General features: G+C 35.8%; 7 protein-coding genes and 1 pseudogene across 11 annotated transcripts; 4 read left to right on the plus strand and 4 right to left on the minus strand.

The window, feature by feature from the left end:
• Positions 1-455: 455 nt before the first annotated feature.
• Positions 456-2,878, minus strand: LOC104790613 (prolyl 4-hydroxylase 5). Its single transcript, XM_010516395.3, has 8 exons — positions 2,438-2,878; positions 2,261-2,354; positions 1,753-1,850; positions 1,563-1,660; positions 1,275-1,404; positions 1,002-1,189; positions 801-910; positions 456-677 (listed from the first exon to the last, which is right to left on the minus strand). Exons 1-7 carry the CDS (start codon positions 2,629-2,631, stop codon positions 837-839), a joined length of 876 nt encoding a protein of 291 aa, XP_010514697.1. The 5' UTR covers positions 2,632-2,878; the 3' UTR covers positions 456-677; positions 801-836.
• Positions 2,879-6,338: 3,460 nt separating this feature from the next.
• Positions 6,339-8,618, minus strand: LOC104790631 (uncharacterized). 2 transcript variants are annotated; one of them, XM_010516419.3, is made up of 4 exons: positions 7,447-8,618; positions 7,066-7,331; positions 6,869-6,951; positions 6,339-6,743 (listed from the first exon to the last, which is right to left on the minus strand). In XM_010516419.3, exons 2-4 carry the CDS (start codon positions 7,306-7,308, stop codon positions 6,593-6,595), a joined length of 477 nt encoding a protein of 158 aa, XP_010514721.2. In that variant the 5' UTR covers positions 7,309-7,331; positions 7,447-8,618; the 3' UTR covers positions 6,339-6,592. The 2 variants fall into 2 exon arrangements, with proteins under 2 accessions (XP_010514721.2, XP_010514717.2); XM_010516415.3 differs by having other exon boundaries at positions 7,423-8,613.
• Positions 7,894-8,612, minus strand: LOC104790621 (uncharacterized). Its single transcript, XM_010516406.3, has one exon. The coding sequence runs from the start codon at positions 8,610-8,612 to the stop codon at positions 8,226-8,228; it is 387 nt and encodes a 128-aa protein (XP_010514708.1). The 3' UTR covers positions 7,894-8,225.
• A 2,149-nt stretch (positions 8,619-10,767) lies between the features above and the next one.
• Positions 10,768-15,005, plus strand: LOC104767072 (serine/threonine-protein kinase STY8). Of its 2 annotated transcripts, XM_087458303.1 has the most exons (16): positions 10,770-11,241; positions 11,612-11,726; positions 11,824-11,903; positions 11,991-12,101; positions 12,219-12,273; positions 12,402-12,512; positions 12,636-12,686; positions 12,851-13,023; positions 13,109-13,216; positions 13,469-13,542; positions 13,622-13,797; positions 13,902-13,997; positions 14,125-14,205; positions 14,299-14,352; positions 14,443-14,577; positions 14,630-14,853. In XM_087458303.1, exons 1-16 carry the CDS (start codon positions 11,039-11,041, stop codon positions 14,747-14,749), a joined length of 1,743 nt encoding a protein of 580 aa, XP_087314429.1. In that variant the 5' UTR covers positions 10,770-11,038; the 3' UTR covers positions 14,750-14,853. The 2 variants fall into 2 exon arrangements, with proteins under 2 accessions (XP_087314425.1, XP_087314429.1); XM_087458299.1 differs by having other exon boundaries at positions 10,768-11,241; positions 14,443-15,005.
• Positions 15,006-15,039: 34 nt separating this feature from the next.
• LOC104790654 (UPF0548 protein At2g17695) lies at positions 15,040-16,821 on the plus strand. 2 transcript variants are annotated; one of them, XR_768764.2, is made up of 5 exons: positions 15,040-15,383; positions 15,488-15,574; positions 15,683-15,859; positions 15,954-16,415; positions 16,483-16,821. XR_768764.2 is itself a non-coding variant. In XM_010516436.2 (4 exons), the coding sequence occupies exons 2-4, from the start codon at positions 15,516-15,518 to the stop codon at positions 16,333-16,335; spliced, it is 618 nt and encodes a 205-aa protein (XP_010514738.1). In that variant the 5' UTR covers positions 15,040-15,383; positions 15,488-15,515; the 3' UTR covers positions 16,336-16,431. The 2 variants fall into 2 exon arrangements, 1 of the variants encoding a protein (XP_010514738.1); XM_010516436.2 differs by lacking the exon at positions 16,483-16,821 and having other exon boundaries at positions 15,954-16,431.
• A 281-nt stretch (positions 16,822-17,102) lies between these two features.
• LOC104790646 (agamous-like MADS-box protein AGL97 pseudogene) lies at positions 17,103-18,346 on the plus strand (annotated as a pseudogene). Its single transcript, XR_015596044.1, has one exon. The product of XR_015596044.1 is annotated as an agamous-like MADS-box protein AGL97 pseudogene (transcript).
• Positions 18,347-20,010: 1,664 nt separating this feature from the next.
• LOC104708089 (uncharacterized) lies at positions 20,011-21,022 on the minus strand. Its single transcript, XM_087509037.1, has one exon. It carries the CDS (start codon positions 20,952-20,954, stop codon positions 20,073-20,075), a length of 882 nt encoding a protein of 293 aa, XP_087365163.1. The 5' UTR covers positions 20,955-21,022; the 3' UTR covers positions 20,011-20,072.
• A 1,085-nt stretch (positions 21,023-22,107) lies between these two features.
• Positions 22,108-26,018, plus strand: LOC147949881 (uncharacterized). Its single transcript, XM_087509038.1, has 4 exons — positions 22,108-24,332; positions 24,462-24,999; positions 25,072-25,171; positions 25,268-26,018. Exons 1-4 carry the CDS (start codon positions 22,211-22,213, stop codon positions 25,970-25,972), a joined length of 3,465 nt encoding a protein of 1,154 aa, XP_087365164.1. The 5' UTR covers positions 22,108-22,210; the 3' UTR covers positions 25,973-26,018.
• Positions 26,019-26,399: the final 381 nt, after the last annotated feature.

A 26,399-nucleotide genomic window follows, 5' to 3' on the forward strand; every position in this document is an offset into this window, starting at 1 on the left:
ACCAAAATCATGAAAAATATCATAAAAATAAATGAATTGTTTGGAGGGCTTTACAAGATTTTAGAAAACTAATCAACAAAATTCTCTTGTAATCTTTAACAATCTTTCAATTATTCACTTTTAATGATTTTGTTGAACTCTTCAAAAATCTCCATAAAGAATCCAATACTAATAAATACGAAAATCTGCTCCACCTGATTGTTGTTTAGATCGAATGATTTGTAACGTTTCTTCTATCCTCTTTTTCCTTAACCCCCCGGCTAATGGACTTCACATTCGCTAACTATCAGCTTGGTATCTGCTGAAACGGAGTGGATACCCAATACAATTTCAAATTTTAATGTTTAAGCTTTTCATGGATACATTAAACTTTATAATTTTTTTTCTTTTGATCACTCATGAAAAATGTATGGAAAAAAGAAAACCATAAAAAAAAAAAAATAGAATTGTGCATGTAAACGGAAAATGTATGGTTGTATTGAGTTGTTAAAGTTACAAAACTCAGATCCGAACATGTCCTTACAGTAAAAATAATCCAAATAGTTCAAAGAAAATGTTCAAATGTCCCTCATGAAAGAAACAGCCTCCAGTGTCCTAAAGATCTCTCATTTCAGAAGGGGAATACACATTACACGTGTTTAACTGTATCCACACATATTTGAAGTTTCCGTGAAAACCTACAGATTGATAAAAAAGGATATGTGAGTTTGAAAATATTGAGTTAAAGACTTGAGGCAACCTTGAAGATGTCATTTGATAGATATGTCATTTGATAGATAGCTTGAGATTTAAGAGGTTACCTCCTCAAATTTTAGCTTTTCGTGTTTTTGTTTCTCTTAAACCTTGAACTCGTGGACGTGGAACCATTTCGTGGATGACCATTTGTTTCCTTTCACCACTGGACATCCACCTGAAAATCACAGCATAGGATATTTGAAGTTTAGAGACTGATATTATTAGCTTCAAGAGAGTTTTGCTGTTGAATCTATTTAGTCCTTTACCGTGCAAACTTGAAGGGTCTAGAGAGGCATCAGGCCTCATGTTCCAGAAAAGTAAAGCATCTCGCTTCTTTGGTAGAACAGATAGTCCTTCTTTGCCACATTTTGAGAGCTCGTTCCACCATGGGACTGCACTAATGTTTCCTTTTGCTGCAGGGAACACAGTCTCGCCACCATCATCCACATCCGAGCTAAAGTATCGTATGCAAAAAAAAACAAGATTAAACACCGAAGTTCTCTGAGGAGAAGGGATAATGAGTTTTGTGAGTTACTTACAGGTACATAAGCACAGTAGCTATACGTTGTCCCCCGTTCTTGGTGTTGAACTCATCTAAGAAATAGTCATAGTGAGGCTCATACTTCTGCCCAACTTGGTAGTGAAGAACTTGAAGACCTTCTCCATTTTCTACAAAACAAAAGAGCGATTCACAAATTCACAAAAGGCTTTCCAAAGTAAACACAACTCAAGATAGCAAGAGTAACTGCAACCAGTGATCTTAAGGTGTCTCAATACTTCCTACAGCGCATCAAAGCACCAGTGAACTAAAAGCAAAGGGAACTTACCAACAGGAATGAAGGTGAAATCTGAAATCCTTTTCTCAATCACCTCGACAACTTCGTCATGTCCTCTTCTAAGGAAAGTTCCTGAGCTAGTTCTTACTCTGCACAGGATTGATACAGCATTAATTTAAAAAAACAACAAACCTTTCCAAGTTAAACTAGAAGGACAAAATGAAAGAGTGGGCCTACAAACCTGCTATCTTTGCTCCCACCAGTTTTCTCATCAACCACAGTTGACTTAACCATGCTCGGTTTCGCAAGGCTGATCAAGTGCTCACATTCTTCATTGGTCTAAAGTTAGAAAAATGAAAAAAGAAAGCTCAAGATCACAATCTGAAAAACCACATTCCCAATCCTTCTCATGGGAGAAACAACATCTGTTTCCATTCCTCTAAACCATTTCCACCGAACATTCCCAAATGAAAGATTCAAGGAAATCCAAAACTTAAAACTCTAGTGCAGAACAAAAGTCAACTCAATCCATCAAAACATAGCAAATTTCACACTTAGAAACAACATTTTCACTAAACATTCTTCAATATAAGATTGAAGAAGATCAAAGTCAACTCCAACGATCAAAATTTAGAAACAGGAAGATCAATCTCAAACCTCTTTATCTTGCCTAACAAGAAATACGAACCTAAAGAAGCAATCAAACTCCAAATCAAATCAACACCATCAAAGAGAAACAAGGAACTTACCAAGAAATTGTGATAAACAACAGCTCGAGGCTCCCAAGAAATCACTTCAACCCAACGTTCACCATTCCCTCCCTCATCTCCATAACTCGTCTCACTAACAACAAAAACCCAAATCATAAAAATCAAAACTTTACAATCAAAACCAAAAACCCAGATCGAGAATTTCCCAAATCAAACCTCTTGTGTACAATGTTGGTCAAATCATTCGTCTTGGATGAGTTTCTATTAGCATTAGGAAGTGACAAAATCCCTAAACCAAGAAGAATCAGAATCACTACAAGCAGAAGTATCAGCACTGTGAACGCTTGAATCGATCGTGACGGAGTCTTTCGCGGCTGATAACGAAGATGCTGCTTCGATTTTGACGCCATTGGTTTTTTTTACGATCTTTTCTGTAAAAGTTTTGGTTTGGTTTCTTTTAAGATCTAAAAGAAGAACATTGGACGAAGCTTAGATCGAAGTTTCCTTATTTATATATAATAATAATATGAAGAAGAAGAAGAATTTTATAGTTATCTTGTGTGATTGAATGATTCGTTCTCTTCCTCTTCTTCTTCTTCTTTTTGTCTTCGTCTCTTTGTGTGCGTATTTGTTAGATACAGACAAAATTAGGAAGGTGGCTTTGACTTTTTGGAATTTTTGGACTCGGTCTTTTATTTTCTTCTTTTTATGGTTTTATTCCCAATACTTTTTGTTTATTCAGAATATACCCTGTTTGTTTTGTCCAATTCTGTCATCGTTTATTCATCGTTTCGTTAGTGACATAAACTAAATATTACCATTAACCAGAAAAAAAATATACATATATATTTAATATTCGCTAAGCTTATTACAGTCTCATGGTCTATAGAGGGCATTTTTAAAACAATTTTGAAAATTTTATACAATTTATATTTTTGGATAAAAGCGTTATTATATCAATGAAAAAAAATATATATATCTTTTTAGCCATCCAATATGTAATACTTTTTATTTAAACCAATGCTCTTAGTCTGATGTTTTCTTTCCCACTGATTGAGAGAGATTGTATTATTTTACATTTGGTCGTTATGTTTTTTTGTATTAACAACACATATTTCTTTTGTTCAATCTTATTTTATTTGTTTTGCGCCATCATTATAATGGATATTTGGATAACAACGTAATATATAACTGGCAGATTGATGAATGAGACTTTTTGATAGAATTTGCTTTGGTAGTTTTCAAATTAATAGGTATTTTCAAGATTTAGAAGCTTGGCTAAAGTCCATATTGGAACAGAACATGAATCTCTCCCAGTAGGGCTGGGCAAAATAACCGATAACCAAATAACCGACCGAAACCGAACCGAAAAAAACCAAACCGAACCGAACCGAAATTCTTCAAATACCCGAATGGTTAGTAAAAATCTATATCCAAACTAACTGAAACCGAACCGAACCGAACCGACAATTAAATGGTTAACCGAAATATCCGAAAACCTAGAAGATATCAAATATTATATACTTAATATTATGCAAAACTATAAAATAAACTTAAAATATAAATTATTTCTAGATTCAAAACAATTAAATATTTTAAATAATCAATATATGTAAATGTTATTATTTTGAATTTACAAAGTTAAATACTATTTTGTAAAATTGAATCCATATTTTTCCCTTTTTTGTATTTTTGTTATTGTATATTTGGTTAATTTTGGTTATATTCGGTTAGTTTTGGTTATATTTGGTTTATTTGGTTAATGTTAATATAATTTATGTTAGTTATGGTTATTTATTTAAATAACCAAACCGAAACCGAACCGAAAGAAACCGAACCGAACCGAACCGAAATTTCAAAAATATCCAAATGGTTACTATATTACTATATCCAAAATAACCGAAACCGAATACAACCGAACCGAAACCGAATGGTTAACCGAATGCCCAGGCCTATCTCCCAGTTTAGTATTTAGTCTTGGTCCACTTGGATCATTTTTATATATTTTATTTGCAATGCATATCTCTTTGTTTTTATATATAAACCGGATGTGCTTAGAACATGTTAGACATTACCAATGCATGATTTGGTCACTTGTTTAAATTAGTTTATTTTTTCTTAAATTAAGACAGTCAATTTTTCAACCATATTACAAATAAGTCACCCATATACTCTCTTTGATAAATTAATACCTTGATAAATCAATACCTTTTTTTTTGGACCCAAATCAATTTTTTGTTCAATTAGAAATTAATAACTCAATAAATTAATAAAATATCATAATCCCAACAATATTAATTTATAAAGGGTTTACTGTATGTTTTTTTACCTTTTTAATATATATATATTTAATACATACTTTTAATGTGTTGACCAATGAAAACAATATATATATAAGATAAAAAGAGAAAATGTATGTTTAAACAAAATTTAAACAACACTAACAATGAAAGGGATGGAAGAATATTTTATCTGATTTTTAACAAATTGATTGGAAAAAACTTAATATATAACTTAATCATTAGTAGCAACAACACAATCCGAAGAAACAACAAACAAATAAAATTAAATTAATATGTTTTGTTTTTTTCTCCTAAATCTTTTTAATAAATCTTATTCTTACATAGTTATTACCAATTTAAATCTTAATTTTTAAAATCTTAAATTAATAACAGTGGTGAAAGTTATTTTTTAGCATCATGAAAGGCTCCGACAGTTTGATAAAAAAATAAAGCAAAAAAAAGAAACAAAAACAACCTCGAGCAAACTAACTTTCACGACTGTTGAAGATGTCATAGAGATTGTGAAAACAATATTTCTGCTTGTACACTTATTCAATTGATACATCATGATGAAGTTAAGTACAATTGGTTTATATTTAAAAGAACTTGATTTATATATACAAAAGAGTTAAATAATTATATTGATTTATTTATTGAGGAATCTTCAATCTTATCAATATTTGTCAAGTCAATAATTTTTTGTTCACTAACTGTACAACACAATTAGTCCACATTGATGTAAATATAACTTTGCAATAATTGCCGCCTATGTAGATTTAACATTCTCAACGAAATTCAACCAAATTCAGGATGGTTTAAGGCTTCTCAAGGAAATTACCGGTTGTGATTATGAGAGTATCTTGGAGAACGGTGCATTGCTTAATTGGGAAGGAGGGCCCGAAACACTACTTTGTAATGGGACAGTTTTTGATGAGCACTGTTCATTCAGGCAGGAATTTCTGGGGCACACCACATACACTGAGGGTGTGATCATGCATTTTACCTTCTTTACTATCTTGGTGACACTTGCTGATCAAGTATACACTTATGGTGTAAACCACTTCCAAAATAAACTTAGGTCTTACATGTTCGAGAATGGTCTTCCAACTATTGTTATTCTCATGTATCCTAGCTACAACAATTTAGTTAGCAATGGGTTTATATATGATGTTAGTGTGGAGGACATGCAAATTTCAGCTCCCACGTGTTATCATGCTCTCCTGGCGGTAGCAATATACATTATCAATGGTGATCAGGTCTTACTTTGCCAAGACTGATATGGTACAAACTGTGGATTCCGAGGTTACGTATTCATCTCCATTAACATGGTCTTGGCGCACTACGAAGTTCGTTGATATTTCTGAATTTAGTTTATAGTTTCTCTAATGTGAGTGTAAAAACTGATTTAGTCATAATATGTACGCGTTTAGCTTTTGGACTTTTGGATAGGTTTGAATCTTAATAGCCCGATTAAAAGAACCTTGCAATAACTTTGCTAAAAAAAAAAAAAACCTTGCAATAATTTTGAAACCCATCTGTTTGTTAGCATGGACATTCTAACGCTCCCTTCTCACTAATCAATTTTCTTTTAAACACTAATCTAACAAAAACTAAAGCTCCTCTTCTCCACCCTTAAGTACGGTAATCTTATCACAAAATGCAAATCAATGGGAGGAAAAAATCTTAGTACACATTGCAGATGGAAATAGTAGGAATGACAGTGAACAAGAAAATAGAAATAGTAGGAATGAGAAAACATATTAATGACAATCTTTTAACTTCAATAGCAATATATAATCGAAAAACGAAATTGTCACTCAATTCTAAAGAGTGGATTGATTCATCTGAATCTTTCTTATCGGTAGAAATATAAAACACCAAAGTACAATAACTTTATCATCTATGGAACAAAAATAAATTAATGTTCCATAGAAACACTTGAGTTTTATTCAACAGTTACAAATCAAGAACCACGCACCAATGTCCAGATCCGTTAACATGAATGTACACAGACAACACCCACAAAGGACATATATATATATATATACATATTTGCAAGACAATTGATCTTGCAGAGTTTGCTCATGGTTCAGAAGACATTGAGCGAAGTTGCGTAAAGAGGATTGCAAGGCTTGAAAGAGAAACAGTTTGGTGTATAAGTCGAAAACCTCTTTCTCTTCAGTGAATCTGCAGATCCAATAGCTGGCTGGTTCAAGTATGCGTATTTGCTCTTTGTCCACCTAAATCCAAGATACACATCGAAATTCAAAGTTAAATCATTTGGTTCTTCTTTTATAGGCTCATCTAATGGTTCAAGATATATGTAAATGTGTAAAGATAACATGGATGAGAATTAAACAGAGACCAGTCTTTTAATCCCTGATGATCTTCGGTTCCCGGTTCCTCCATGTCCAACAAACTTTCTTCAAAGCGTTTGTAGTCCTCATCCTGTCATAGATCTCGACATCAGAACCACGAGCTTCTCAAAGATCAAGAATATCGAATTTCCTCTCCAATGATCTATAAACCACACAAGATTTGTTTAAACCAAAAAGGACATACAGAGAGATTACGAGCTCTGACACGAGCTGCAGCCTTAATAGCAGAAAAGAGATGATCCTCTTCGATGATCTGCTTCTGCTTCCAGAAGTTCTTGATCTGTTTATTGGTTATGCTGTCTCCATCCATCTGTCTTGATCCATATCCTGGAGATAGAGGGAGTGGTGGAGGAGGAGGTGGCGACATACCTAAGTTCTTGAAACACAACTTCTCAGACTCATCCATGATCTGTTTCTTCATATTCATACCAGAACTTCACCTTTCACCAGCTACAAATTCACTTGGAACTTTATATACAACACAGAAATCACAACAAAAAAAGGACAAAAAGCTAATGAATCTGCAGATTCTGAATCTAACCTTCAAACCCAAAGAGATACCCACCTAAGATTCTTTAAGAGTATACCAAAGGAAATTATCCAACGTCTACGTCTACCCTTCAAATTATCTTGTACGTCAAGACAAACTATAAACTCAACTGTCCAAGAAAAGACAAGTAGACGTAACTTCTAATCTTCATCAACATCAACAATAATTTAAGCAATTAGGTAAATGTATGGATAATACAAAATATATGGTTTTGAAGCAACTAGTGGGGTATATCACTCAATCACAGCCGTTGAATTGAATCTCTAATGGCTGTCACAATCAATATCACCGAAATGACATTTTCATATGACGTCGTCCTCCATTAAACAACACTATTGGTTCTTGTTCTTCTCTTCACTTTTTATCTTTTCAAACCCACAGACCATTAAAAAAATTCAAGCTTTCCTCGTACGAAAGTTCAACGACTGAATAGTAAACTTATCACAAACAAAAACAAAGTAATGATTAAAGAAGACGAGCCCAAACCATGTGATTCACATCAAACATAAACATCAACACCATTGAAATCTCAATTCACAACAAACACAAACACACTACAAATATGATCAAAAATCCAAACCATACCACATACTTAAAGAAACCATATCTTAAACTAAACTAGCTACTCCATCCTCCAATTCACCACAACTTATTCTACAATAGACAAAGGAAACAAAGCAGAGAATAGGATTGTAGATGTTAATCACATCCAAAGGAGGTTCAAACATCTACAATCATGTTCACCCTTTTGACATATCTATGTAAAGAGCCTTTTAAACCTTCTCTGCTTCAGCTCAAGTCTGAGACGAGACTTGTTGAATGGCTTTGGTTTTGAAACGATACCGAGGAGCACGAGGGATGACTTGACTCGGACCGAATCCGCACTGACCAATACCGCCAGTGAGAGGAGGGCCATCGTCGTAGATGTGGCCGATGAGGTGGTTGCAGCTACTGCACTTGATCTTAGTTCGTTTGCGATGGATTCCCCAGTAATCTAGGGTTTCGAAGAAAGGCACGATCTTATCTTCTTTCTCGAAACGGAACTTGTCGGCGTCGACGGCGGCGAATGATAGTGTTTTTTTGTTTCCGGCTTCGAAGTAGAAATCCGGTGGGAACAAATCGTTAGGGTTCAGATTTAGATCTGATCCGCATTCTTTGCATGTGTAGATCGTTAACGCCATTGTTGCAGCTTTCTCAATTCTGATTTCGTCTTCTTCTTCTTCTTCTTCTTATTTTCTCACTCTGCGGATTTTTCAATTTTCTCTAGAGAGACGCGTTTCTTCGGTCAGCGCCGTCGGAACTGACTCGGAGATCTCTCTACCGTAGTCAAATTGGGCCTATAGACTTATTAAATTGGGCCTATGTTCTTAATCCATGTTTTTATTAATTCTGATAGCTCTCTATAGAAATGATTTGTGAATCATATGCGAATTTGATTCAGCCTTATCTTTTGGATTCCAGAAATGATGAGCCTTGTTTTGATGTAAGAGGTGACATTTTAAAACTCCAAAATTTCGTATGTAATGTAAATGTAACTAATATAAGACGAGTCGTATGTACGGCTTTTTGAGTGTAATCAAAGATTAAAATAGAGAAATAAAGATGATTTTGGAGATGTTTCTTTCTTCAACTTATCATTTAAACTATAAGGTAAAGCCCATATACAATGTATGTTTAATATACCATACACATGTGCATGATTTGTTTATGTATGTCGATGTCAGCATATTCCTTAGAATATTTCCTCAAATCTCACTTTTTCCCACTCCCTAATTGATTACTTAATCACAATTAGTAAGGCAAAACTTCTTGTCCAATAATTTGTGATCCAGTCACTGTTTTTCAATTTGTCATTAGTGGTGTCGGGTACCGTCGACAATCTTATTCGTTTACTGTATTACAAAATTAGAGCAAGCAGTGATTTGGATATGTTAATTAAATATGCTCATGGACCACTAATATGGTGCAAGTGGTCGGATAATTAACATGTTTAATTCAAAAGATTCATAAAATAGTTGACAACAACAAATGGTAGAATTAGCAGCATTCATTGAATCTTCTAACTAAATGGTAGGAAATGTTTTTTTTTGTTTTCTTTTTTTTACAAATTAAGTAACTCCACTATGAATACAAAAATTTAAATCTGTTTGTAGACTAACATTCTTCAATAAGATTTTTATATTGACCAATGTAAGCATGTAACCGGTTTGTGTCATTATCATAGTTGTGTCACCAACTAAATTCAAACTCATACTATATTCTATGTTATTAACAACAACAAAAAAGTATATTGATATAATTTTAATCTACTGAAATTCACAATAATATTTTAAAATTTATAGAATATATATGTAGCTTATCTATTATTAACAATAGGTAAAAAAAAACTAGTAACAAAAATAAACTGTAAACAATACTAAACTAAATTTAAACTGTAAACTCATAAAAGTACTGATAAAAAAAACCTTGTTCTTTTTCCATATTAGCTGATGCCAGCCATTATTTTTTTAATAATTGATTTTGCTCGATTAGTAATATGATTTTTTTAAAAATTTGCCTAAATATTTTAGACTCCCATTAGGTAATTTAACACCATAGGTTTGAGTCCAAGATTGTGTCACACCAATAAAATAATAATCGTTTCCAAATGAATATGTTTGACCTAACCTAACGGATGAGAATTACACGTTTTTGTTTGGGTTTTAAACGACACTATTGAAATAGATTTAACAACTGTTTCAAGAGATCAATTCATATTTATGAGCTCCAAGTAGCTGGGGGGGGGGGGGGGGGGGGGGGGGGGGGGGGGGGGGGGGGGTATGATTGATACTATTCGACAAAAGTGATGCGAGTATGGTCATTATGTTGAGTACTATAGTTGACATTTTGAACCGTAATAAATCGTAAAACTAAATTAATTTAATATCTCAACTACCTTTTTTAAAAAAATCATTAAAACAAATTAACTCTATCTTTCTTTCTTTTCCTAAAATGTAAACCTTATTTAAAAATGACTTCAAATATATTGGATGGTAATACAAAAATGTATAAATTTGAACAATACAGAAAGCGATGAATAATAAAAAGTACAATACAAAAAAATTTAAATATTTTTTTATATATTATACAGCTTTTATAATCGATTATAATAAGTATACTTACCAATAAAATTAAAAACTAAATAAAATCACATCACTAGAGTTAATAATAATAAATTCATAACTCTACCAATATCAAATTTAAATATTTATCTACGCCAATTAGATAAAGTAATTATTAAAGAAAAAAAAAAACGAAACAGAATCACACAAATGATGACGTGGCTAGTTCCTACGTGTAACACCACACATAGTAACGTTCCTCTCCTCACTCTGTGCCCAAAAAATCTCAATCTCTCTCAGTTTCTCTTTAATCCTTTTTTTTTTTTTCAGCGTTTTATAAGAATCCTTCAAGATCTCTCATTCATCATTTGCTGTTTGAGAATCTTCTGGGATCATTCTCTCTAAAGATCATTCTTCGTTTTAGGGATTTTTCTGAAAGTTTCGTTTTTTTTTCTTCTTCTTTCCTCTCTTCTCCGATCCGCCGCCGTGGGTTTTTGGTGGTTACGATGACGATCAAAGATGAGTCGGAGAGTTGCGGTAGCAGAGCCGTCGTTGCTTCGGCGTCTCAAGAAAACCCTAGACATTACCGGATGAAACTCGATGTCTACAGTGAGGTTTTACAGCGACTTCAAGAATCTAATTACGAAGAAGCAACTCTTCCTGATTTCGAGGATCAGCTCTGGCTCCATTTCAATCGTCTTCCTGCTCGGTAATACTCTTCTACATTCCTTTAGGGTTTTTGTTTCTCTTGTTTCTTTATTTGAGGTTTGATTCAAATTGGAGTTTAAAGATAAGGGTTTTATTTACTTTCGAGCCTAGAGTTGTAGAATCTTGGAAATTTCGTTACTTTCCTACTCGATTTTGTGTTTTTTTTTCTAAGTTTTGTATATGTTCATCGACAGTGACTGATCGATCTCTTTCTCTCTCTCTCTCTCTGAGTCATATGTTGTTTGTTTACAAAAATTGATAATCTTTTGCGTTTCTCAACACGTGTCTTGATCAATTGAATGAAGCTTCTTGGTGTGTTGTTTAGTTTGTAAGTTTTGTGCATTTGGCATTGTTGTTGCATGTTGTTTCAGATATGCTCTTGATGTTAAAGTTGAGAGAGCGGAAGATGTTCTCACACATCAGAGATTGCTAAAATTGGCGGAAGATCCTGCAACTAGGCCTGTGTTTGAAGTTCGTAGTGTACAGGTAATAGAAGCTTTGAGTTATAATGTTGAAAGCTTTGATTTTTCTTTTTTTTTGGCTTTGTTGTGTTTATTGGTTTCGCTGGCCCTCTTTCTTAAAGGTTCCTCCAAGAACTTCTCCTGACTCTGACCCTGCTGTGGAGGAAGATGCCCAAAGCTCTCGCCAACCAAGTGGGCAAGGGTATTGTGTTCTACCAAATTGAGATCGATCTTAAACTTAGAGCCTTTTCAACATTGTAATTTGTCTTGCCCTTTCTTCTGTGAAAAGGGCTCTTGCTCCTCCGACTTTTGGTTCTTCTCCAAATTTTGAAGCTATTACTCAGGGAAATAAAATTGTTGAAGATGTCGATAGTGCTGTAAATGTAACATTGTCTACTCGGTGAGATTTCTTGTTATGTTGTTCGTTATGTTTTTTTGTATCTTTTTTCCTATCTTGTCTCATGTTTAATTACAATAGTATCTGCGCTGATGTTATCCTTTGTTGTCTATCATGCAGACCGATGCACGAGATCACATTTTCAACCATTGATAAGCCCAAACTCCTTAGCCAGGTTGGTGATTCTTAGTCTAATAGCGCTGTTTTCTGCATAAACTTTGCCATAGAAGATACTTAGAGAATGGATGCTTAGTTCTTCCATATTTGGGATTATTTGAGTGAGCAAAATGGTTTCTGTTTCAGCTAACTTCCCTACTTGGTGAGCTTGGACTGAATATACAAGAAGCTCATGCTTTTTCCACTGTGGATGGTTTCTCTCTAGATGTCTTTGTAGTAGATGGTTGGTCTCAGGAGGTATGGTGGTTTTAGCTTTTTGAAGTATCACGCTACTTGTTACAGTGAATGACTTAATCTGATCGTGAATACCACCTTACTGTCTCTGTTATTTTGAGAAACTTATGCACTTTGGAATTATAGGAAACAGATGGTCTAAAGGATGCCTTGAGCAAAGAGATACTGAAGCTTAAGGTATTTTTGATATCTTAACTTTTTAAACGTTAATGATCTTCATGAGATGCCTCATATATTCTCTCACTGATTCTCAATATGAATTTGGACATAGTCTTTTGCTCGTTTACCTCAAACATTTGACAGTTGTCCTTTCCCAATATTTTCCCTTGTCGGTTCTACAGGATCAACCTGGTTCAAAATATAAATCTATTGCGTTCTTTGAGCATGACAAATCAAGCAATGAGCTTATACCCGCCTGCATTGAAATACCCACGGATGGAACTGATGAGTGGGAAATTGACGTGACACAGCTCAAAATTGAAAAGAAAGTGGCATCTGGTTCATATGGGGATCTGTGAGTATTATTGTTTCTTAAGCTCGTTTTGAGAACTGGAATTTTTTATTCAGAAGTGAGTAATTTGTTTCTGATGGCTATGCAGGCATAGAGGCATATATTGCAGTCAGGAAGTAGCTATCAAATTTCTCAAGCCTGAGCGTGTAAACACTGAGATGCTTAGAGAATTTTCTCAAGAAGTTTTTATAATGAGGTCAGTGCAATTAGTTCTCAGCATCAAGTAGAAATTCCAATAGTAGTTTACATGAATTCTACTTCAAATACAGTCATATTTTTATATACAGAAACATGCTTAGCATTAACAATACCTTGTCTGAGATTTATATTCAGGAGAAGGGTTGAATTTTTTTAATTCCTTGTCTGACGTTAAATCACTTTTGATGTATTAAGTAACCAACATGCATGCTTCATTGTCATTTCTTACTGACGCTTTTACTGTCTATAGGAAAGTTAGACACAAAAACGTCGTTCAATTTTTGGGTGCATGCACAAGATCTCCAACTCTCTGTATAGTTACTGGTAAGTTCTTAGTATTTGAGTTGACTGGTTTGAGTTGTAACCACAATATGTTAGTTGACTGGATTTATGTTTCTGTCAGAGTTTATGGCTCGAGGGAGCATATATGATTTTCTTCACAAACAGAAATGCGCTTTTAAACTTCAGACTTTGCTTAAAGTTGCACTTGATGTGGCAAAAGGAATGAGCTATTTGCATCAAAACAACATTATTCACAGGGACCTTAAGACTGCGAATCTTCTTATGGATGAACATGGAGTAAGACTTGTTCTCTGGCTATTCATATTACCTCTATGAACCTCTTTTATGTCTACTAGAATCACCAGACTCTAGGATTCTAACCTTGGGATAATTTTGAGCAGCTTGTCAAGGTTGCTGATTTCGGAGTTGCCAGAGTGCAGATTGAATCAGGGGTCATGACAGCTGAAACAGGGACTTACCGGTGGATGGCTCCAGAGGTATGTATGAGTTTCGAACCTCAAATACATTGATCAGCCTTTTTTACGTATTTGTGGAAAAATAAGATTTTGGAGTCCTCTGTTTGATCTGGCTCTTTTACTTTGACAAAAAACTTGCGAAACCCAGGTCATTGAGCACAAACCTTACAACCATAAGGCAGATGTGTTCAGCTATGCGATAGTGCTATGGGAACTTTTGACTGGTGACGTAAGAATCTATCTGACTACAGTTTTCTTTTGTTGTCTGAATCTTTCATGCTAATTAGTCACTGATGAATCATGCATTTGTATATGGAAACAGATCCCGTATGCTTTCTTGACTCCGCTACAAGCAGCTGTTGGCGTTGTCCAAAAGGTATACACTTCTAATAGAAGAACATTGAGTGAATCTAGTTGTTTGTCTTCCTCCATATCCAGAGGCTAAAAAATTGAATTTGCTTTTCAGGGGCTTCGACCAAAAATTCCAAAGAAAACACACCCAAAAGTGAAGGGACTTCTAGAGAGATGCTGGCACCAAGACCCAGAGCAGAGACCACTCTTCGAGGAAATCATAGAAATGCTGCAACAGATGGTGAATGAGGTAAACGCCGTAGTGTGATCCCAGAGTAAAAACCCTACCCTTACAAGGAGAGATTCTCAGAGCAGGATGTGTGGATGTGGTGGAAACAAAGCAGGTTGGAGATGAAGACCCTAGCAAGGACAACCAGTGCATGTCTTTCCTGACTACTCCCTTTAGAAAGCCCCGTTACTAGTTCTGATACAAAAAAATCAGTGTCACGATTGAAGGCACTATTTTGTTGGCCTTTGTACAGTTTTTTATTTTTTTTTTCATTGGGGAGGATCTAGTTTTTGACCTTAGAGAGTGTTTTCTTATCCTTTTTTAGTTGCCCCCTCATTCCTTTCAACATAGAAGAATCTTAGAAACCCTTTTGGTCGCTTCTTTTTCCTTTTTCTTTTCATAAAGAAAGCAAGTTCAATAGAGTTGCGTATTCTTTTGACTATATAAAATCATGTTCTCATTAGTGTTTTGGATCATAAAAATGAAGACAAGGGAATACATGCATGAATAACAGACCGAAACTGACAGTAGATCAGATCCGTGTACAGATGATTTTGTATTTCCATAACCAGTTAATATACTTTTCCATCTTTAAAACAGACAATGCCCACTGATATACACACTTGAGGTTTGTTGCAATGGCTTATCCGTCGGTTTAGACATTTAGTAGCGAACACCGTGCCGTTCTCAATGCAAATAAACGACATAATGCAAACCCGGAACACATGAGTGAGAAGGATTAGGATTTAGGATGATAAAATCTCTGGAGCTCCACTAGCCAAATGAAATTGGTGGGATTAAACGCCTCTGAATTGTGAAGCTTGCAGGTTCTTCTCTATACACCTCCCAAATTCGAATTTTGAATAGCTCAAAGTTTCGATTTTTATTAATTGAATCGCATACTTATCGATGCATTTTTTGAATTTCTCAGTTGTTGTCCAGTGGTTGTGGAAGAGGAGATGGTGTTCTTAAGTTGGGGTCGTCCATCTTCAGAGCAGCAGCAACAAGTTCTCAACAAGTAAGAATCAAATTCGTAAATTAGAAAGGAAAAAAAAAAAAAAAAATTTGCACTAGAAAAAGCTCTCTCTGAGTAAGTAATGTATGGTTTGTGCATTTTAAAATCCAGAACAGGAACCTTCAATTATGACAACAAGTACAGAGGAGCTTCGTCTAAATCTATAGCTAAACTTAAGGAAGACTCAGAGATTGATAAAGATGGATTCTTGATCAATCATGCTCGTGTTTTAGTCGGTTCTGGTAAAGAGAGTTATGAGAAGGGGAAAAAAGCTCTCCAGACTTGGAAGTACATACAATGTTTCTTTTTTGTTCGATCTCAAATTTATTGGAACACCAAATTGGTTCTGTCCTCCTTGATTTCGATCTGATAACCTTTGCAGGCATTTTGGTATGGGTTGGACATTTGTTGATCCTGCAACTCCAGTTGAAACCGGTAAGAAGTTTTGCATCTGTGTGAAAGAAGTACTTCCATGGGTGATGCTTCCTCTTCAAGTTGTTTATGTCGATGAAAGCCGGAAATCAAGAAAAGGCCCTGCGCATTTCGGTTACGGGAGCGGCACTCTTCAGGGACATTTACTGGCTGGAGAAGAACGGTTTTCAATAGAGCTTGACGGTAATGGTCAAGTTTGGTATGAGATAACGTCCTTCTCTAAGCCAGCTCATTTCTTGTCGTTCCTTGGATATCCTTATGTGAAGCTAAGGCAGAAGCACTTTGCTCGTCATTCTTCTGAAGCAGTGCTCAAACATCTCAATGCTTCGTGATGATGATATGTCAAGTTGTATTTTACGATAAAAGTTGTTGCATATACGCTTTGTCTATACCGTAAAATGAAAGCTTAAAGGTAAGTTTTTTATTCAGATGATTGGTACTTACTACCATAGTCTAAGCTTGAACACCTTAATCAATAGGTGACGCAGAACTCATACGTCACAACATTCCCAACGTCGTTGTGTCACTGAGTAAGGAACGCGACCAGCATTGACATTATCATCCAAGGACGTTCTCATCAAGGAGAGGAGACAATCGACAATGCAAAATGGTTTTACCTTTTAGCTGCAAACCATTTTGCAGCTTGAAGAGAGTTTAAGGTCTCTCTGTATTTTTACTTAAGGGAGAATAGTCGGATGGCGATCAAGGCGATCCATGACGATTGAAAGAAAATTCATATACAATTTGTCTGATTTGATGTGGTTTAATTAAATGATTTGCTACTCTTCAATTATACTGAGTCTTACAACTTCGGTTTACTTTTTTGGTTTAGTTGGTTTGAATATTTGTTGTGTTCAAATTCAGCTTAGTATAAAAAATAAAAAGCACTAAGCCAAATAAAGTTGGTTTAACTGGTTACTGAACCAGCCTTGGTTCGTCTCAGGTGTGATTAAGAATAATTACTTTCAAACAAAATGGAAAACAATCATACTTAGTTCGTTTAATTACTGTTTAGCGAATTTACAGAAAAAGGAAATAACACCGACCGACTATAATCTCTTTATACATACGATTAGGAATAGAATGCTGCCATATCTCTCGCGATAGGCAAACACAAAACAATCTCTGTGTTTTCTACTTCTCTTTTGTTTGTGAAATCGTGAAAACAACATAATGGGTGGCGTAAAGAGAAAGATTCCGATAGAGATGATAGGGAAAAAAGATTCACGCGCAGTAGCATTCTCCAAACGCACAAAAGGTCTTTATAGTGAAGCGGCTGAGATTTGCCTGCACGACGATGCACAAATTGCGATCTTGGCAACTCCCGTTTCTTCCAATTCCAATGTTTCTTTCTACAGCTTTGGTCATTCATCCGTGGATAACGTTGTTGCCGCATTCCTCGCTAACAAGCGTCCTCGGGAAGATCTAGGGTTAGGGTTAGGGTTCTGGTGGGAGGATGAGAGGCTTGCAAAATCAGAGGATCCGGAGGAACTGAGAGACGCGATGAACTCAATGTCGAAGATGTTGCAATATCTGAAAGAGTTGCGACGAGATTGTGAGGACGTGGAGAAGAAGGGTTTAGTAGACAAAACTCATCAAAACCATACTCTTAATCCTGAATCTTGTTGCGACAACAAGAACAACTATGCTTTGCTTGGAAACGTGGAGGATGGATGCAATCAAGAGTTGTTGGACATTGATCAAATCATTAATTTTGAGTCGACAAGTTCATCAGTGAATTCAGAGTTGGAAAACATCTCGATGGTGACACCAAATCAAAACTCGTTCTCTGACTCTAAAGCTATTGTAGATGAAGAATTGGTGGTTCACACTGATTTGTATGATGATATTATCCACTTGTCCAATTTAGATGAAGATGTGATGCTACCGATTTCTGACAACAACAACAACAACAACAGCATAAACAACAACAATGTTTTATCTGAAAACTTTGATGAATTCATTCAAGAGCTGGATCTTGATCAGATCTTTGATTTTGAGACAAATTATATGCAGAGCTTGGAGATGGATGGTGTCTCGATGGTGACTACGAATTCTGAAACAGTTGGACATGGAGGATTACTGACTCACATAGATTTGGATGAGGATAATCTATGCTTTTCTGATTATTTCAATGAATTAACCTCCCCTGATCCAATCTGAAAACTCCCTCCAAGATATATATATATATACAACAACAAGTTAAAGATTCTATTCTCAACTCTCAAGGAAGAAGGAAGGGTCCGGTTTGACTTTATTAATTCATGATTGCACCATCTTTTTTTTGTATATTTGGAGTACATTTTATCAACTTTCTTAAAAAAACAGATAAGCTTTTTACTAGTCTGTAGAATTCCTTTTATACTACTACTCATGAGTAACAGTTGAAATATCTGACAAGTTAATTGAATTTCAACCAAGTCAAACAAATTTTTTTTGAGATTTTTATTTATTTTCAAGGCATAATATATAATATGATGTTAATTTCTGATTAGCTAACAAGCGAGCAGGTTCACACACATTTTCTTACTCTCTCACACACACACAAACAAACTTGTATAGCTGATTGATTTTTCTCATTGTTGCAGGTATCTATTAGAAGCAGGCTTCCATGTAATGGCAATAAGACCGCCCACAGTGCCAGCCAATTCTTCTTGCAGGTAAAATCAGTTTTCGTTGAATCTCGGTGAAACTCATCATATGCTGTTGTGGAATTCAACTTCAGGCTAAGGGTGACACTGAGTGCAGCACATACCACAGAAGATGTGAAGAAACTCATCACTGCGCTTTCTTTGTGTTTGGACTTTGACAACACCACCACCATTCACATTCCTTCCTTTCTCTATCCCAAACTCTAAAAAAAAACCGTTTTCTATTATCTCACTTATTCCAAAACTCCAATTCGTAAAGTGTTCGCTATATTGTCAGTGAATAATAATAATCACTTGAGCTAGAGAGTTCCATGTATTGCTGTAATCCCTCCTGCTTTACAAAAGGAGCAATATATTTGAAGTGACATATAGAGAGTTACACAATGGGCTTGTTCGTTTGGTTGATGCACGTACCTGCGTTAAGACGTTGCTGCAAACGCTGCGACTTGCGTCTAACATTTTTAAAAGTTGTTTCGATTCGGCGGTTAAATACGTAAACGCAGTCGTTGCCGCTGCCGCAGCCGCCTGCGTCAACCAGACGAACAAGGAATGTAAAAACAGAGGACAAAAGCAAAAAAGCCCAACAGATGAAAATTAGAAAGTATCACAAGCCCAAATCGTAGAAGTATGAGTTAGCCGCGGGAAGAAGAGAAATGAGCAGAGGCGGGAAAACATTCATCTCCTCTGTAACGTAAACATAATAAGAAGCCGCCAGAACTACATGGTCTTCTTGTGGTTACGATCACCATGATGATCTCCTCTTGGGAGTGTGATAAGAATCACTATTTCGAATCCATGAGCTATTTTTCTTCTAGGTAGACGATAGAGAGAACGACGACTACAAGAGAATTGAAGTGGAATATAGGAAAGCTCAAAAAAGTATAGTTGTTTATGCCGGAAACAGAGGAATATCTAGATGTGTACATGTTATGAAAATGTTTGAGTTCCAACAACGGTGAAAAATCGGATAGCGATTAGTCAAAGACTGTTCAACCATTTCTCTTTTTTGTTTTCATTTCTGTAAATAATAATGAAATTTTCATTTATGTAAATAATAATGTGAAACATGAAGATATGAATTTTAATTTTCACGGATAAAACATATTTTAACATAAAAATAAACGTAAATTTGAATGAAACAAAAAAAAAGTTTAGTTCCCTATTTTGTTTAATACAAAAAAAAAAATTAAATCCCACAAATAATGTTATGCAGAATAATTTTATTTAAGCCGAGTTGTTACCTAGTGAACCATTTATTTACACCATAAACGACTTTGGTTCGTTTTAGTGTGCAAATTGTTTTTTTTTCCTAATAAATTAAACTATTCTTTTACAAAATTTTATGTTTGTATAATGTATCCCTCCGGCAAATCCTCTAAAATTGAATGCCCACGAAGATTACAATATTACATATACATCTATTGAGAGGTTATGTTGAGAAGGGAGGCTCGTGTTCTAATCAACCCTCGAAACAATCCTTCTAGACTCTTCTCGAACCTTCCAATACATTCCTGAACTTCCTCAAGCTTCATATGAAGATCATCATGAGAGATAGAATCTCCACAAATCGCTGAATCTACATTATCCAACTCGTTTCTGACCATCTTATCGTGATCATGAAACTTCTTGTTCATGAGGACTAAAGCCAACTTGCTCCTTATATCGTTCCCGTTTTGTCGTCCGGACAAGAACTCCAAGAACGACTTCAAGACCGAAATTGTCATCAAAACGACACGTCTCATTGCATGAATCACGGCCAAGAAATGAATATCACCTTCCTGATCACAATCATGATCGCTCATCACTAACCCTACACTAATGTTCTTTAAAGATCCAAGAAGCTTCTTCACTTCTTTCCTCATGTTCTTCCTAAACCCGACATATCCCGAGACATCGACATCTTTCCTTCTCCTAACACAAGATTGAAGACCAAGAACGCGCTCATGAGTCTCAACCATGAGATCCCTCGAGACGTTGCATATATCCATTAGCCTCAACGAACCATCAAGCATCTCCTCCATAAACTCTCCTTTCACCTTCTTCTTCTTCTTCTTCCTCCCATCACTACACGACAACACACTTTGCGTCGAACCCATCTTAAGAAGCTCTTCCGTGCAGTCGTACAGATCCTCCAGCCCCGATAGACCGGAGTAAACCGAATCGGATGACGTCATCGTCGAAGTGTTCATGGTGATGATAAGAAGCTTATCAAGCGATTCCTCGATCGCTGCTGTGCTAGGATGAGATCTTGAAGGTAAGCTAATAGATCTTACATGATTCTTGATCATCATCATCGCCATATTTGGTTTGTACTGTCTTTGAGGTGTGTTGTTAATTTTTATTCAACGAGCTCTATTTATATGATAAAAGTTTGTAACATCAACCAACAAAACTTCAACAAATAATAAGATATTTATTATTTTAACTTTGTCCGATTGTTATAGGAAAAATGTGTGATTATGAGTTGTCATGTTTTTTTTTATAGCTCGATTTGTCAAAATATGCGTAACAGTTTGGCCACATAGCTGATGACTTGATGAGTCATCGACTGTTATGCCTCCAGTTTGGCCACATAATTAATGGCTACTCGAGTACTCTAAATTAAAATAATATGAAACGGTCTATGAATTGTCTCGGTAGGTGAAGCAATGCAGATCTTCCTCAACCATATTATGCCTCGTCCTATCCTACCTATATTGTCTGATTAAGTAGCCTCAAAATATTGGGTTTATGACACGTGGAAAAGAGTCGAATCTTTGGTTTGATTGTATCGGCATTTTTATTGATTACTTCGTTTGTAATTGTATCCGTGAGAGAATTATATACAGTACTTGCAACGTCTAATTTGAGATTTTTTTTCTTAAGAATTTTGGAGAAATACCTTTTTAGTATGTTATTATTTTTCCCAAAAATATATGTATATTTTAAAAAAGTGTTTTCTGATGATAAATGCTATTTGGAGACTCGATCCAAGTTTTTCACTACAAGAAAATAGTCGATTTGCGAGGGAAATTTACGATGGCAAAATGTCTTCGCAAATTTGCGACGAACTTGCGAGTAGTTTGCTAGTTTAGCGAGGGTACTTACAATTCCCTCGCAAAATTTGCGACGGCGAAATTCCTCGCAAATTTGCGACGGATTTACGACAGATTTGCGATTCCGCGAAAAATCCTCGCAAAAACATCGCAACTCCCTCGCATATTGCAACGGATTAGCGATGACATTTTCCGTAGCAAATTTGCGAGGGATTTGCAAGGGCCGATGATGTCGGCAGCCACGTTTTTCCCGAGTGTAACTGTTTTGTCGGCAAAACAGTAAAAGCCTCGTAAATCCCTTGCAAAAAAATAATATTTTAAAATATCCCTCGCAAATCCCTTGCAAATTTTCCTAGCAAATCCATAGCAACTATTTTTAGTAGGCCTATAAATAGCAAGTTTATGATCCATGGAAACCAAACACAAAACACTTCCAACAAACACACTTTGAATACGAAAAAAAATATTGTGAAAGAAAAAAAGGCTAAAAAAAAACCTAAACACTTTTAAATTATATAATAATGTTTGGAGGCGGGCAGCATGAGGTATACACATTGCGACGGTGGATGTACAATCACAGAGATCCGGAGACCGGTGATGTGACGAGAGAGTTTTGTGATGGGTTGCGCGCTTTCATGTACCAGGCGACAAACCAAGACTTTGCTCGTCAAAACGGTACAATATTTTGTCCATGTCCTAAGTGCTTCAACGATAAGTATTTGGAATTTAATCTAGTGAAGAAGCATCTTTATAATAGAGGATTTATGCCAAATTACTATGTATGGTTTCGTCATGGAGAGGGTTGTAGCAGTAACGTTGGAAGTAGTAGTATGAATTATGCTGTTGATCAACCTAGTAATTATGGGCATCAAGAATCTGATCAATTTGGTTTTTATGGGTATAATGAGGAAAATAGATTTCATGATATGGTTAATGATGCATTTCATGAAACTACTGCTGCATTTCCTGAGAATAATACGGAAGAACCCAACGTAGATGCACAACGTTTTTATACTATGTTAGATGCTGCAAATCAACCTATCTACGATGGATGTAGAGAAGGGCATTCTAAGTTATCATTGGCATCTAGGATGATGACAATTAAAGCTGATAATAACTTAAGTGAGAATTGCATGGATTCTTGGGCTGAATTCATTAAAGAGTATTTGCCACCTGATAATGTATCGGCTGAGAACTACTATGAAATACAGAAGTTGGTTGCGAGTCTTGGATTACCATCTGAAATGATTGATGTGTGCGTTGACTATTGCATGATTTTTTGGAAAGATGATGCTAAGCTGCAGGAATGTCGGTTTTGCGGGAAGCCGAGATATCAACCTACACAAGGAAGGACGCGAGTGTTATATAAACGTATGTGGTACTTGCCTGTTGCTGATAGATTGAAACGCCTATACCAATCAAAACGGACTGCAGCGGCAATGAGATGGCATGCAGAACATTCTACTGAAGAAGGAGAAATTACACACCCATCTGATGCAAAGGCGTGGAAACATTTTCAATCGGTATATCCTGACTTTGCTCAAGAGTGTAGGAATTTTTATCTTGGGTTGTGTACAGATGGTTTTAGTCCATTTGGTATGTCAGGGAGGCAGTATTCTTTATGGCCTGTTATATTGACGCCATACAATCTTCCTCCAGATATGTGTATGCAAAGCGAATTTCTGTTCTTGAGTATTTTGGTACCAGGTCCAAAGCATCCAAAGCGATCTCTAGATATCTTCTTACAGCCTCTAATTCATGAGCTGAAGCAATTGTGGTATGAAGGTGTTCAGACGTTCGATTCGTCGAGAAAACAGAATTTCAATATGCGGACAGTGCTAATGTGGACGATTAGTGACTTCCCTGCGTACGGAATGTTATCTGGGTGGACAACACATGGAAGATTATCATGTCCTTATTGTATGGAACGTACAGAGGCATTTCAGTTAAAGTATGGGCGAAAATCTTGTTGGTTTGATTGTCATCGTCGGTTTCTTCCCTTGCATCATTCGTACCGGAGGAACAAGAAGTTATTTACAAAGAATAAAGTTGTTCATGTTCCTCCACCAACTTATGTCTCTGGAAATGATTTATTTGAGCAGATTGATTACTATGGAGCTCAAGAAACCTGTAAACATGGGGGTAACTATCACACACCAGCAAACATGCCAGATGGATATGGAAACGCTCACAATTGGCACAAGGAGAGTATTTTTTGGGAGCTTCCATATTGGAAAGATCTTCTATTGCGGCACAATCTTGACGTGATGCACATTGAGAAAAAAAATTTCGATAATTTCATCGTTACGCTTCTGAATGTGCAGGGTAAAACAAAAGATAGCAGGAGATCTAGGTTGGATTTGGCGGAAATATGTGCAAGGATCGAGTTACATCTTACAAGAGATGGGAAATTACCAGTACCCCAATTTCGATTGTCAGTAGAGGCTAAGAAGGTGTTGTTCGAGTGGGTTAAATCTGAAGTGAAGTTTCCAGATGGATTTGTCTCTAAATTTTCAAGATGTGTAGAGCAAGGCCAAAAATTTTCAGGTATGAAGAGCCACGATTGTCATGTCTTCATGCAACGGCTACTACCATTTATATTTCTTGAGCTCTTGCCAAAACACGTTCATGAAGCTATTGCAGGTATATAAGTATATAATGATATATATATATATATATTTATATATTGATATATATATATATATATATATATATATATATATATAGTTATTTAATTAATTCACCCATGTTTTTGTTATTCATTGGTTGTAGGTATCGGAGTTTTTTTCCGAGACTTATGCACTAGAACATTGACTAGTGAAGTCATACAACAGTTACGAGATAATATTCCAGTGTTAATTTGTAACTTGGAGAAAATCTTTCCCCCTGCTTTTTTTGACGTGATGGAACATCTTCCAGTCCATCTACCACATGAAGCTGATCTTGGTGGCCTAGTGCAATTTCGCTGGATGTATCCTTTTGAGCGGTTTATGAAAGCTCTCAAAGGAAAGGCCAAAAATCTTGCCAGAGTTGAGGAATCAATAGTCGCCGGGAGTTTAACAGAGGAAACGTCTCACTTCACATCATACTACTTTAGCCCCACCGTGAGAACAAAAAAAACACGTACTCGACGATATGATGACGGAGGCGTTGCACCTACATATAATGTTCCTGATGTTCCAGATATCTTTACTCAAATAGGAAGACTTGCTGGAAAGATAAAGGAAGTTTGGTGGGAAGATCATAGCTATTGTCGAGCAGCTCACAATTACATATTGAGGAATCTAGATTACGTTCAACCTTTTGAAAGGTATTCTTGTTTAAAAACTAAAATTAATTATATTTTATAAGATAACGAACTAACAAATCTCTATTTTTTTAGACTTTTTGAAATGCAGATTCGTGAAGCATATCCTAATTTACAAGAATCTGACTATGAGGCCTACAAAGAGCGGGATTTCGCTAATTGGTTAAAATACTATGTAACTATATGTATGAAATAAGTTTAGATTAACTATATGTATTAGAATTTTTAAGTTAAATAAACTTATGGTCTAATATCTTATTCGTTTATATAGGTTCAGAATGGATGTGGAAATGAACCCTTGCCTCTTTGGTTGCATGAGCTTGTTCAGGAACCAAGAGCGAAGATCACCACTGCTCCGATGTACTTTACTCGCGGTTATACGTTTCATACGTACGCACACGGAAGTCGCAAAGCTACAGCAAATTATGGAATCTATGTACAAGCTGGTGATATCGATTTCTATGGCGTTTTGCAACAAATATTGGAAGTTGATTATCCAGGCCTTCTGAATCTGAGATGCGTACTTTTTAAGTGTAACTGGTACGATCCATCGGTCCGAGGCGTGCGAGTAAATAATTGGGGAGTTGTTGATGTGAATGCGAACAGATCGTACTCCAAATTTGATCCTTTCATCCTAGCATCACAAGCACAACAAGTGAGCTTTCTGCCCTATCTTCGTTTAAGGCCAAGACGTGAAATGTGGTTATCAGTCATTAAAGTTAATCCTCGAGGCCGTATAATCGGGTCAGTTGATGATCAAGTCGTGTTGCAACAAGAAAGAGTCGGTGAAATTTCCATTCCAAACATGTCAACAGAAGATGTTATCCACATTGATCCACAAAACAGGCAAGTTGAAGATGTTGATGATGTTTCCGAAGAAGAGGGTGAATTAGACGAATTTGAAGAGTCCGATGATGGAGAAGATTCTAATGATGATAATGTAATTTCTAGTAGTTTAGAAAATGAATCTGATTGAGCAATTGTACTTTTTGTTGTTTTTTTTAAAAAAACATATTTATCAATTTGCGATGGATTTGCGTTGGAATTGCGAGGGAGTGCTAGAACTCCCTCGCAAAATGGTCGTTAATCCCTTGCAAATTGCGAGGGAATAACGAATAAAAATATTAGCGAGGGATTTGAGAGGGACTTGCAAGGGAATGTTGGCTTGCCCTCGCAAAATGGTCGTTAATCCCTTGCAAATTGCGAGGGAATAACGAATAAAAAAAATTAGCGAGGGATTTGAGAGGGACTTGCAAGGGAATCTTGGCTTGCCCTCGCAAAATGGTCGTTAATCCCTCGCAAATTCTATACCCTAAACACTAAATGCTTGAACCCTAAGCTTTTACACATTGCAATGGATTTTTGTGTATCAATGTGGATGTACATCTTCTATTGATATGTTT

Source organism: Camelina sativa, chromosome 1 (genome assembly GCF_030686135.1).
Source record: "Camelina sativa cultivar CO46 ecotype springtype chromosome 1, ASM3068613v1".
Lineage (NCBI taxonomy): Eukaryota > Viridiplantae > Streptophyta > Magnoliopsida > Brassicales > Brassicaceae > Camelina > Camelina sativa.

Excerpts from the sequence above, each read along its gene's own strand:
- LOC104790613 (XM_010516395.3), bottom strand. The coding sequence starts at position 2,631 with ATGGCGTCAAAATCGAAGCAGCATCTTCGTTATCAGCCGCGAAAGACT. Across the intron at positions 1,851-2,260 it reads TTGTTTATCACAATTTCTTG|ACCAATGAAGAATGTGAGCA; the intron begins GTAAGTTCCTTG and ends TTCTAACTTTAG. Across the intron at positions 911-1,001 it reads AGACCCTTCAAGTTTGCACG|GTGGATGTCCAGTGGTGAAA; the intron begins GTAAAGGACTAA and ends TGTGATTTTCAG.
- LOC104790631 (XM_010516419.3), bottom strand. The coding sequence starts at position 7,308 with ATGAATATGAAGAAACAGATCATGGATGAGTCTGAGAAGTTGTGTTTC. Across the intron at positions 6,952-7,065 it reads TCAGAGCTCGTAATCTCTCT|GATGAGGACTACAAACGCTT; the intron begins GTATGTCCTTTT and ends GATCTATGACAG. Across the intron at positions 6,744-6,868 it reads CATCAGGGATTAAAAGACTG|GTGGACAAAGAGCAAATACG; the intron begins GTCTCTGTTTAA and ends TCTTGGATTTAG.
- LOC104790621 (XM_010516406.3), bottom strand. The coding sequence starts at position 8,612 with ATGGCGTTAACGATCTACACATGCAAAGAATGCGGATCAGATCTAAAT.
- LOC104767072 (XM_087458303.1), top strand. The coding sequence starts at position 11,039 with ATGACGATCAAAGATGAGTCGGAGAGTTGCGGTAGCAGAGCCGTCGTT. Across the intron at positions 11,904-11,990 it reads CGCCAACCAAGTGGGCAAGG|GGCTCTTGCTCCTCCGACTT; the intron begins GTATTGTGTTCT and ends TTCTGTGAAAAG. Across the intron at positions 14,353-14,442 it reads CTGTTGGCGTTGTCCAAAAG|GGGCTTCGACCAAAAATTCC; the intron begins GTATACACTTCT and ends TTTGCTTTTCAG.
- LOC104790654 (XM_010516436.2), top strand. The coding sequence starts at position 15,516 with ATGGTGTTCTTAAGTTGGGGTCGTCCATCTTCAGAGCAGCAGCAACAA. Across the intron at positions 15,575-15,682 it reads CAGCAACAAGTTCTCAACAA|AACAGGAACCTTCAATTATG; the intron begins GTAAGAATCAAA and ends TTTAAAATCCAG. Across the intron at positions 15,860-15,953 it reads AAAGCTCTCCAGACTTGGAA|GCATTTTGGTATGGGTTGGA; the intron begins GTACATACAATG and ends TAACCTTTGCAG.
- LOC104708089 (XM_087509037.1), bottom strand. The coding sequence starts at position 20,954 with ATGGCGATGATGATGATCAAGAATCATGTAAGATCTATTAGCTTACCT.
- LOC147949881 (XM_087509038.1), top strand. The coding sequence starts at position 22,211 with ATGTTTGGAGGCGGGCAGCATGAGGTATACACATTGCGACGGTGGATG. Across the intron at positions 25,000-25,071 it reads TACGTTCAACCTTTTGAAAG|ACTTTTTGAAATGCAGATTC; the intron begins GTATTCTTGTTT and ends CTATTTTTTTAG. Across the intron at positions 25,172-25,267 it reads CTAATTGGTTAAAATACTAT|GTTCAGAATGGATGTGGAAA; the intron begins GTAACTATATGT and ends TCGTTTATATAG.